General features: G+C 40.6%; 1 protein-coding gene across 1 annotated transcript; it reads left to right on the top strand.

Moving 5' to 3' along the window:
• The first annotated feature begins 2,074 nt into the window (after positions 1–2,074).
• Positions 2,075–6,556, top strand: hmgb3 (high mobility group box 3). Its single transcript, NM_001004888.1, is given in 5 exon segments — positions 2,075–2,140; positions 4,830–4,986; positions 5,066–5,205; positions 5,302–5,476; positions 5,565–6,556. Coding segments are annotated over 4 exon segments (609 nt in total). The 5' UTR covers positions 2,075–2,140; positions 4,830–4,836; the 3' UTR covers positions 5,709–6,556.
• Positions 6,557–12,504: the final 5,948 nt, after the last annotated feature.

Genomic DNA, 12,504 nt, shown 5'->3' on the forward strand with positions numbered 1-12,504 from the left:
TCGGTGGGATGGCAACTGGCGGCAACTCGGGGAGATTAGTCGCCCGCGAACAGGGAGTTTTGACGCGGGCGACTAATCTCCCCGTGTGCCAGAGCCCTTATGGACGAGAGGATCTGAATAAAGCACACTATTCAGTGCTGCCTGGGCTCTGTACAGGGCCCTACTGGCAACCTGGAAACCACAGGATACTTTTATACTAAACCTACATTAGTCTGATTGGGCCTATGTGTAGGGAAATGCCAGGGCCTGTTTTGAATCTTTGCCCATACCTAGCTCAGAATATACCCAAGGCTGTATTTAGCTGCGATGCCACTATAGATACCGGACCAAAATACGCCCCCTACTAATCTATAAGCACCCAAGGGCCGCACCACCAAAAGCTGCCATCCTAGGCACAGGCCCTGGAGTGCATATATATAAAGCCCTATGTATACCAGGACAAACACAAATGGCACAAAGCAAAATAACAGCAAAGTCCTCAGTAAGGGCTTTATCATTTCTATAGGAATGTACAGAAACTGTGGAGGAAAGAAAATAATAATAAGGGCAGGTAAACTTTTTAATATTTTGAATATACACAGTTGGACTGTAATGCAAAATTAGCATACAAGCCTTCATTTTTTATTTAGATCAAACAAGTGATACAGAATCATTTCAAATGTATATTTCACGTATAAACCCATTTATTGTACAATGCTGCAGATAATGTTGGTGTTTTATAAATGAGTTGATAATTAAAATAATAAATACGGTTACATTTAATTAAAAGTCAGGTAGGGGTTTTTGTAGATAACAAGTTGTCTATTTCCAGGCAGTGTCATTCTGTGGCTACTAAAGCAAATAAAGTGCTGTCTTGTATAAAAAAGGGCATTGACTTAAGGGATGAGAACATAATTTTGCCTCTTTATAGGTCCCTGGCACTGCATACTCACCTTGAGTATGCAGTGCAGTTTTGGGCTCCAGTCCTTAGGAAGGATATTAATGAGCTGGAGAGAGTGCAGAGACTGCAACTAAACTGGTAAAGGGGAGGTTAGACTGTCGAGGTTGGGTTGTTTTCTCTGGAAAAGAGGCGCTTGCGAGGGGACATGATTACTCTGTACAAGTACATTAGAGGGGATTATAGGCAGATGGGGGATGTTCTTTTTTCCCATAAATACAATCAACGCACCAGAGGTCACCCCTATAGATTAGAGCAGTGATCCCCAACCAGTGGCTCGTGAGCAACATGTTGCTCTCCAAACCTTTGGCTGTTGCTCCCAGGGGCCTTAAAGCAGATGCTTATTTTTGAATTTCTGGTTAGGAGGAAAGTTTTGGTTGCATAAAAACACAGTGTAAGGCCAAACAGAGCCTTCTGAAGCTTCAGTCAACATAGGGGCTATTAAATAGGCAATTACAGCTTTTATTGGCACCCCCAGAAACTTTTTTTCACGGTGAGGGCAGTGAGGTTGTGGAATGCCCTTCCTAGTGATTGTGATACTAATATCTAGTTAGTACTAGTGGTTGTATGTATAGTTTATGTATGTGAGTGTATAGATTGGTAGGTGTGGGTTGTGTATGCTGGGTTTACTTGGATGGGTTGAACTTAATGGACACTGGTCTTTTTTCAACCCTATGTAACTATGTAGGTAAACGCACTAGATTATACGCACTCTTTTATAAGCACAAAACGTGCACATAAACCAAAATAAACAACCCAAGTGTACCAAACAACTCTGCGTAAAATTACAGTTAGAGGAGCGCCTGTGAAATAAAGTATGCGACTACAACATGTAAGAGTAAATACTGTGAATCAAATGAGCGAAAAGTCTTATTTATTATTATTGTTTTTATTTGCGCGAAACCTCTTTTCACTGGAATTTGCACAGCAACTCGCCACTTTTTCTTTTTTCCCCAGGCGGGTGTTCTTTTTGAATGAATGACGTCGCCGCCCTTCTCCGCCAATCAAGACGCGCCTAGGCGTGGCGAATTATTCATGAGCCCTAGACCCAATGACCGGACTGGGAGGTTGTTTTAAACAGGGGGGAGAGGCGAGTAGCCAATGAGGAGGCTCTCGTAGTAAGCTAGCGCGAGGTTGCGAGCCAGGCTTTTAGCTCAGAGCGGCGTGCGCAAGGGGGGACTCCACACTTAGCGAACAATACAGGTAACGTCCTACAGCTTCTGTCTGCCTTCCTGGCACCCCCTCCTCTTTCCTCAACTTTCCGCTTGGTCCCGCCGGCTTTATCTCCTACTCTCTCCTTCGCTTCCTTCTATTATGTATGTGTGTGTATATATGCCTCTGCTTCTTGGTCAACTTTCCCTTTTCTTTCAGTCCCGTAGTATATCTTGCACGAATGTATAGCTAGGTATGTGCCTGTTAATTAGTATCTTGCTGTATGGCTGCCTTCATTTGTATGTTCCACTAATAGAGCTTTTCAGTCATTGGGAGAACTACAACTCCCAGCATCCCCGTATCGGCAGCGCTGACGGGGTATGCTGGGACTTGTAGTTCTGCAAAAGCTGGGGTACCGGTGGTTGTGTGTGTGTATAGGCATTGCAATAGCTCTGCATTAACATGGCTGTCCCTGTCATCCTCTGCCTTGTTGTTTCCCTGTCTTAGGAGGAAGACGAGGGAGGAGGGGTGGGGAGGGTTACCCCCCCCTTTTTGTTATTTACCCCACTTATTGTATATTCCGATAATTTTGTGCCCCCCGCTTAGTGCCCTGTTAGTTTGTCCCTCCGCTCTGCAGTTTGCCCTATGACTCCCATTAATAACACGGCAGTGGGGAAAGAACTGCACTCGTCTTATCCCCGCTGTTTAACCTGCTCCTGTTTGTCAGTAATAGTATTATAAGCCACCTAAACTACCCCATGCTCTTGCCCCGGCTGTGCCCTGCCCAGTGCTGTCGGTTTTTCGCTAGTTCCCTTAGTGGTTTTGCCGTTTTTCTACTTTTTCCCGGCGCCCCCAAGCCCGTGTCTCCCTCCCTTTGCCTGTAATGGCTGAACGCGGCTCTTTGTTAAACAGGGTATTGCGCTAAGCCTCAGCGTGTAGGGATGGGGGGGCACCGTAAAACGTCTCCCCAAGCGCCCCCGCAGCTTCGCTCGTTCATGTAAAGCTCACATTTAGATAGAAAAGAGTCTGCTCTTTCCAGACGTGCCATTTATGGCTTTATCCCGTTTTCCGCCGCCGAAAGAGCCGAGTCAGTATGTGCGGAGGAGGAATGCAGTGTGTGTATAGCAGTGCCTATGCACACAGAGAGAAGCCATTTTAGTGAATGGAGAGCCCATTGCAAAGAACAGCTTGGGTTCCTCTATATACTCCATAGCAAGGCTATATACTGGCACACGAACCGCCGGCACCGGAGATTAATCCCAAATTCCCCCACAAAGCTCCGGCCCACAATTAAATCCTTTTTAAAGGGTTCCTGAGGGCTGCATTTCAGGGGGACTTTCTTTCATGAAGAAGCATTTCACAAAATGGAAGATGAATTATTGGTGTCTTGTTGACCTGCCGTCTTTCTTTTCCCTCGCAGTGCAGCCCTATGCAGTGACTGGGGCCGTGCCTGCAACTCCAGCCCGCCACAGGGGGCATTTATTCCCACATGCTTTTTAGGATTTTTTCAGATTTTATTTTAATAATGACCTTGGCTGTGGGGAAACGGAAAGATGGCGGGGCAAAAGAGTGTTTGTTTTTTTTATGTTTGTTTTATTTTGTTCTGTTTTCCTTTTCTCCTGTAAGTTATAACAATTCTTCTCTATTATTTATTATTATTTATTTTTTTTTTTTTAACTGATACAACGTTTTATTTTTTTTTTTTTTTTTTTTTTTTTTACACATTGAAAGAAAAAAAAAACCCCATATTTTTGGGGATTATTTAAGTTTCAGGAACTTTTTTTTTTTTTTTTTTTATAGTTGGTTATCTGAATCTTTTTGTGGTTGTGTGTAGGGGGGAGGGGGGTTATTCCATTTTAAGAATTCTCTATGTTTAGTTTCAATTTAAAATTTTTGTCCTGTCCTATTTGGCTAAGTGGTCAAGCCCAAAGGAAAACGCTGATTTATTTATTTCCTGACCAGTAGTTGCAAAACTAATGATGAAAGCAGCTTGGCAAAAGTAATGAAATACATAGGGCCAAATTAGACCTTATTGTGATAGGTCTTTGCCCCTCTAAAACCAACCCCCAATACAAACATAACTAACCCATAGTCAAGTATAGTCAAAAGAATTATTACATCAAAGATTGGTTACAAATGCCTAGTACTGTGGGTCAATTTTATTATGCTGGAGATATATGTACACACTCTAGCCAGGTGTTAAACGTTAAATTCTTTATATATTAAGCATTTAGGATAAGCTACATTTTTCCACATGAGTCTAAATTTATTTTTTGCTGCCTATGTTAAAATGTGCAATGGCACAAAAAAAGTCAAGCTTAGGTCCATTCTAATGTAGCCAACAATTATACGTGCTGCACAGTCTACACAAAGTGCCTGCTCCTTGATTACTTGGGTGGGCATAGTGTGTGCTGTTGCAGCCATAGGGGTACAGTGGTTGGTCTTTTGGGGGCATTAGTCTGGCTTTTCAATGTTGCGCAAGTGGATGCAATCTTTTTACTGCTTATAATACTAAGTAGAGATAATAGAAATAGCCAAAACTCATGTAGAGCAACTAACCTTAAGCTACTGGTTCTGGTAAGGGAATTGTAGGAGTTGTGGTTAAATATCTATACTGCCAAGGGCTGACTTTCTAGTCTCTGCTAATCTGAGTAATATTTTACAGACCCCTTAGTCTGTCGCTTAAATGTCTTTTTCAGTAAAAAGCTAATGTGTGTGGTTTTTTTTTTTTTTGTTTTAGAGTGAAGATGGCTAAAGGTGACCCTAAGAAGCCGAAAGGCAAGATGTCTGCCTATGCATATTTTGTGCAGACATGCCGTGAAGAACACAAAAAGAAAAATCCTGAAATCCCTGTGAACTTTGCAGAGTTTTCCAAGAAGTGCTCTGAGAGATGGAAGGTTTGTTATCTTTTAGTAAAGTCTCATCGTTAAAGGTCTATTGTCTATTGTAAAAACTAATGGTTCTTGTATTATTCAGACCATGTCGGCTAAAGAGAAATCAAAGTTTGACGATCTGGCAAAGGCAGACAAAGTTCGGTATGACAGAGAAATGAAAGACTTTGGACCTGTAAAGAAAGGCAAGAAGAAGAAAGATCCAAATGCCCCTAAAAGGCCACCGTAAGTACCAAGTTTGTGGTGTTTTTTTGGCTAGTTCTGTTTATGATGTTACTTGTGATTAGTTGCTAAATATATATATATTTTTTCTCCCCCTAGATCTGGCTTTTTCCTCTTCTGCTCAGAATTCCGTCCAAAAATAAAATCTACAAACCCTGGTATTTCCATTGGTGATGTGGCAAAGAAGCTAGGTGAGATGTGGAATAACCTTAACGATGGTGAGAAGCAGCCATACAACAACAAGGCAGCTAAACTCAAGGAAAAATATGAAAAGGTAACTTTGAATTTTTTTTTTTTTTTACTCTTCTGATTATAGTAGTTCACAGGGCATGATTGTTAAAAAATTTCTTTCTACTTAAAAGGATGTTGCTGATTACAAATCTAAAGGAAAGTTTGACTGTGCTAAAGGAGCCCCAAAATTAGCACGGAAAAAAGAGGAAGACGAGGATGATGATGATGAAGATGAGGAGGAGGATGAAGAGGACGAAGAAGATGATGATGATTAAAGTTGTACATTCTGTCCATGTGAATACCATAGAGTAGGGGAACCGAAGTCAATGACTCCATCTTAAATAAGGTGGTCAACTTGCCCTCATTAGGTTTAATTGCAAAATTTGGTTATGGAATGTTTCATAATGATGCTCTTGGGATTGTAACTGGTTTACATTAAGTAGCAGTGCGTGTTAACATGAGCAATATGAAACTGTCAAAGCTGTACATATTTCCAAACATTTTTTAAAGAAAAAAAGCGCTCTAGTGTTCTCCTCACTCTGTGCACTTTGCTGTTAGTGTAACAAAGCATTTAAAAATGTTTCAAGCATTTTTTTATTTAAGGTGTTACTTAATGGTTATTGATTAGAAAATCCTGGGTTATGACTTGTACATATCTGTAATCTGTAAACTAGACAAATTCCTATGGTGCATATTTCTTGGAGCTCTTGGTACCTCAGGGTTTACAAACTTCCCTGGACTAGGTCACCCTTTTCAAAGGGGGTTGTCCTTCTAGCCCAAAGCATGCACATGAAATCAACTTACACTACATTGGGCGTCTATTTAGCTTAAAGTTGTCTTTCTGTATATAGTGAGATTAGCATTCTGCCATTAGTTGTCGGAAGGGGTTCAGCTGGCATGAGAAACATTTATGGGTTTATTTTTTAGTTAAGTGCGGTAGTTTTTAAACAAAGACTGTAGACACTACTTTACTGACTGAAGTGAAGAGCGAGTGAGTACAGGATCTGCAAGTTCAAAAACGTTCTGTACTTATATTTGCATTGTTATGTTTTTTATGTTTAGAATGCTGAAATGTTTTTGAAGCAAAAATAAAACAGTATTACATTTTTAAGACTGTTCTTGACAAACGTTCCACATGCTCCACTTATTTCCAGGATTCATCAGGTTTGGTTTTGCTTGGTTTTTTTATCTTTTAAGTGACACTGGTGAAAATGTTTGATTTGAGAGTTTTATACAATGAATGTGTCCCCAAAGGGCCAGTATATTTCATAGCTCTGTATAATAGAAGGTATATACATCAAACCTAGATTACATACATGTAAAAAGGGCCCTGCTCAACAGATCTTGGTCTAAAAGAAGGGGAATGAGATGCAAGGTATGTTTCTACAAATCCAATTGCCACTGAAAATATATTGCAGCTGTTTTAACTTGAAGTTTTAGGGTTTAGTCACAATAGTAATGACAAGTTGGTTTCCCTGTTGTGACACTGAAGTGTTCCGTAAGTCATTGATAAAATACTTTGGTAATTTTAGAGGTGCTAAGCCAGTGTCAAGTTTTCAGATGTTCAAAAAAAAAAAGCAAAGATTAACAGTCAAATCCATTGACCTGCGCTGCAGTAGGAGGCCAATTGCACCTGTATAGTGGTAGTTAACCACAGCATTGCCCTGATGGTCTAGTTTTAATGCATATTTGGTATTTGCCTTCTGCACTATGAAAAGGTGGAGAACTTGCTATGCAAGTAGCCTGATCTGATACCAGTTGGCCCAATTAAGTTGAATTAAAATTATTGACTAGTATTCAAGATGGTTCTAAGAGTTAAGTTCAACCATCTTCATAGAGCTTCTATTTTGCTTGTCAGTACACTAACCGATTAGTTACCTGAAAATACACTACAGTTCTGGAAATGCAAAAAAATTTGGATATTCTCGTCCCCTTATACGGAGGAGGAATCTTTTGTGATGTCTTGTGAATGTTCAGTGTTAAATGAGTAAGAAGGGTTATCTTAACATTCTAATGTGTATAATAGATATAGGTATATCTCTTTAAACAGGTCTGAGGGAAGGCTATGCATTAAATAGACTAAGGCAGTGCTGTCCAACTGGCGGGCCGCATGTGGCCTGTGGCCCCCCACCTGTCTGGCTGCTTTGATGGCTTACCTTTGTGTAAGCTTTAAATAGTATCAGTACTGAGATGGTTCTCACCTCAGATTCAGGCTGTAATTCCCCCTGTATTGTTTAAACATGTAATCCCCTGTGTTGTTCACACCTTTTAGTTTCTGCATTGTTCACCCCCTGCAGTGATCACACCTCAGGCTCAGGCTGTAATCAACCACATTATTCCCCTGTTCACACCTCAGACATTGTATGTAGGGTCTGGACTATGCTGCCTGTGTTCATGGCACACACAGACAGCATAGGGTAGGCAAAGTATGGCGCACACACAGGCAGCATAGGGCAGGCAGAGTATGGCACACACAGGCATAATATAATTCTTTCATATATGAATAACTGTTGATATCCCCGCAGTGAGGACCAAGCAATTGGGTTTTTGCTGCACTACCACCATTGTGATAAAATGGGTGTGGTTCAAAAAAGGGGAGTGGCAAAACTGGCTTCCATTAGCGGCCCTCCACCATGTATGCTAGACAAATTCCGGCCCTCGGCACCACAGAAGTTGGACAGCACTGGACTAAGGTATGGCAACTGTGCGTTAACAAAGTTCCCAGGGTTGTACTGAACATACAGTTTAGGGCACGTCACTGTAAAGTTGTTTCCCCCACCAGAGATGTGGGCTATATTCTTTTTCTGGTTTTATTTTAAATGCCTCTTACAAGATCTAAGCTGCCTGTGCTGGGAGGGAGCTCCTGGTGTAGGCAGTGCACATGATGTGCTAGTTATGTATGTACATATATCTTTATAAAGCGCTACTTATGTACGCAGTGCTGTACAGTTGAATACATTAATACAAATAACAAATACAAGATAAATACAGTTGCAACAAGTTAAAGAGTCAAAGACACAAGAGGATGAAGGTCCCTGCCCCGTAGAGCTTACAATCTATATATCTATATGGGGGGTAACTTACAGACACAAATAGGTATGCGTGTTATGTAACACACATGCATAACAAGCAAAAGTTGTGGCACAACATGGCCCCTGCACCTGGTGTGGCTGGCCTACCGCTAGGGGACAAATTAAAAGAAAAGAACAAAACAAACTGTTGTTTCCCCCAACCTGAGTGCGGGCTCTATTAGCTTGCACCACAGCTAATAGAGTGCACATAATTTGTGCATCTCATGTGCCAATTATATGTGTGATGTCAAACACATACTCATAACTATCATCCGCTAGTGGTTTATGATAGGAAATTAAAATTGCTGTGTAGATTAACCCTCTGCTTAATAGACTTCTATATTGCTAAGTCAAAACAGTCACAACAAAGGAGTAAAGGAAGGGTGTTGCTTATATAGAGCTTTTGATCTCTTTTATGGAAATGTGCCACAGGGAGATTAGTCGCCCACAATAAATCTCTGCCACTGTATGTGACTTCTTCCCAAAAAAAGCCTTTCCACTGGTAATAAAGCCAGTGGAAAGACCTAAGCATTGCTGTAGCTTTCCAAAGTTGCGTGAAATTTATCTTGGGGGGTGCTTTTTAGCTCTGCACAGCTTCAGATTTATCATAGGGCTATTAATACATGCAAATAATAGATAAACCTTTTTTTCTCAAGGGCTTGCTTATCCAAACAGTTGGCTTTTGTCATAATTTATGTAGCACCCTCAGCACCCAAGTCATTCTCTATGCTGCAGGGCTGCAAGTGCTTATTGCCCCCAGGCACGCACCCATACTAAATACTTTGTTTTATTTTTCTAATTTAATTTATTGTGACTGTCCTGTCCCTATATGAATTGCATTTTTTTTCTGAGAAAAAGCCAAGGTGACCATACATAAAAGTCTCCATGCACGGACCTGCCTGACCAATATGTGGTCAAAAATCAGACAGATATTGATTTAAAAATCCCATAAGGGCCTGCATTTGCCATCATTGTGTTCAGCCCAATATTGCCCACCTCAAAAGATCTTTTAGTACTGTATATAGCCTGCTTTACTTGGTAAGTGTAACAGAGCCAGAGAATGACAGTCACTGTATTATCTAGCTCTGACATACAGTTGAATGCAAAAAGTTTATGCAACCCTTGCCAAATTATATGTTTAGTTAATTTCAAGTGAAAAGTAGAAACAGCTACTGCAGGAATCAGTGATGTAAACAACATACTTGAAAATGTTATTGCACAGTTATATTCCATTTTGTGAACTTTAAAATATTGGAAAAAAAATAGAAAGTGTGGCATGTGCAAAAGTTTGGAAACCTTCCTCTTTTTTCTAATACGTCATTAGACTATGTTGACTATTGGAAAGCATAATAAAATCTCTTGACACCCTAAACTTGGGGCTGTCACTCAACAGCCATGGGCTCCTCTAGGTAATTGACGATGTAGGGTGGGGGAATAAAAATATTGCAAAATGCTTCCAGTTTGTAATTTCTGCTGTCTGTAATGTCAAGAAATGGTAGTTAAGGGGACCTGTAAAATTTAAGGCAAGATCTGGAATGAAAGAAAACTTCCAGAGAGGACTGCTTGTATGCTGGCCAGAGAGGCAAACCCTACGATGGCTGACACAGGAGTTTGAATCCATTCCATAGAGCAGCAGTGCTTACATGAACATGATCTGCAGGGAAGAATCATCAGGGGAAGCCTTACCTGTGACCTCATCACAAATGTCACTGTTTGAGATTGGTGAAAAGCACCAATGAGACAAGCTAGATGCCTTTTGTAAACAAGTGCTGTGCACTGATTGAGTAAACACTGAACATTTTAAGTGTAGAGAGAAGAATGGATTCCACTAAATATCAAAAAAATATGGATGCCAACGTGAAACAGTCAGCCAAGACCTGAAAAGGGAATGGCCCCAGCAAAACAATGATACTTAACATACCTCAAATCCACCATGAGCTGCTTGAAGAAAAACAACATGAAGGTGTTGGAATGACCCTCACAGTTCTATCATTGAAAGTCTGGGAAAATCTAAACATGCAATGTGGCCCAAGAAAATCTCAATAAGAAATGATCTGCAATGAAGAGTGAGCATAAATCCCTACAAGATGAACTGAATAACTCGCAGCTGGATACAAAACCTGTTTACAGGCTGTGATCTGTGCCAAATGGGAATTACTGAACACTGACTTAGTAGGGTGCCCAAACTGTTGCAAGTGCCACAATAACTATTTTCTGTGTTCCTATGTCGGTCTATGTAACTTCTTTTCTCATGAAAAACAATGCAGGTGAGGACCTGAGAGAGGAGGCAATAGAATATTACATACCCTTCAAGCAGACTTGGATTTCCTTTACAGGAGAAGGAAAGCCAGATTTACTGGACATAAGCCAATATGTTAGGCACCCAGAGCCGCTCCTGCCATCAGGCAAGGTGAGAACCTGCCTCAGGTGGCAGTGAGTGGCCAGTTACCAGGGACTGCAAAAAGTGCAAAAGCCCTCTCTGCACTAGCAATGCGACCACCTCTCGACCCGCTCCGAAACTAAAGTTCTAAGCACGGAGCAGGGTAGAATCGGCACTGTAGGCACCCCCTATTGAATCTGAAAACTGAGGTGCCTTTTAGGGCTGTGACAGCCGGTGCTGGTACGATGGCATTTCGGGGGGAGATTAGTTGCCCACGACAAGGGAGAATTGTCGCGGCGACTAATCTCCTCGTCTGTCACAGCCCTTAGGAAAAAAATGCCCAGCCTAGTCACCCGCTCCTTTATGTGTGACTCATCATTTGTTAATTTTATGGGGCAGAGAAGATGTCAAAGCATGGAAATACCTTAAGAGTTGCATGTCTTTTTTATTTTATTGTGACAGGAATATGACAGCAATAAAAAACTCCTTCAGCTTCCTTTTTACCTATGTGTTATACTACGTTAAAAAATGTTTCACACGCTATTTACACCTTCTGCTTCAAGCACAAACCAGGCTTTCTTTAGATACGTTTTTTCTTCCATTGATTTGCCTTAATTACTACAAATCACCCAGTGTTAACTGTGGTCATAACAACCTTATTTACTATTTTACTTGCATGCAAAGATTGATTCAGTAGTGATGTACTAATTGTTGGACTAGCCAATTAATTTATGGGGCAGATTTATCAAAATTTGACTCAAGTTCTTAAACAGTGAAATTAAAAAGAAAGTCTACATTTATTAAAATGCCTATGCTACATCATGACATGATTAGTAAACCTTAAGCAGTAAATCTTAATTGTGTTAAATAACCTATTTTACGTGCCAGAAATCATGTAAAATAGTAAGCAGTGCTTTAGAGTCATTAGCTTGTAGAACTACCTTCAGCAGCAGTAAATAACACTTTCTGTAGAAGTTCAGTCTGAAACATTGTACCAGATCACGTGTAACACACTCCTTACAAATTGACTTTACTTTAGTTAATTTATGATCAAGGGATTTTGTTTACACACAGGATGTCAATACCTTTGAGGAATAGTTTTTAACAGTGGTTTAGTGGTGAGGTGGGTAGACGTGTGTATAAATTAGCAGATTGCTAGGCATTTTGCAGTGTAGTAACATCCCAGGTGGGGTGAACCAGCCGGCCACCCATGACCTGCCAAAGATGTGATGAGCCAGCCCAAACCCACAGCCCCCACAGATTTCTGGCCACACATCACTATTACCCTTGTATGAAAGTCATAATTGTTGAGACTTTTTTCTAACAGTCATGAACTTTAATATTTATTATGTTGATAGGTCCCTTAGCGCAGTTTTTGGGTTCTTCACGATTCCTCAGAGAATCATGTATATTTGGGTCAACCTAGAAAGACTGGAGGCTGTTATAAAAGGCCTTCATTTATAAATAATCATTGTAGATTACATATGTCTAGGTACATATGTTTTATATACATCTATATAAATGAAGCATTAGCTGCCAACACTGTAATATCTGGCCATGACACCTGACTCGAGAACAGCTGGATTTATGGTTTTTATTGGCTATACAAATAATGGGGCT

The sequence above is a fragment of the Xenopus tropicalis genome, chromosome 8, assembly GCF_000004195.4.
Source record: "Xenopus tropicalis strain Nigerian chromosome 8, UCB_Xtro_10.0, whole genome shotgun sequence".
Lineage (NCBI taxonomy): Eukaryota > Metazoa > Chordata > Amphibia > Anura > Pipidae > Xenopus > Xenopus tropicalis.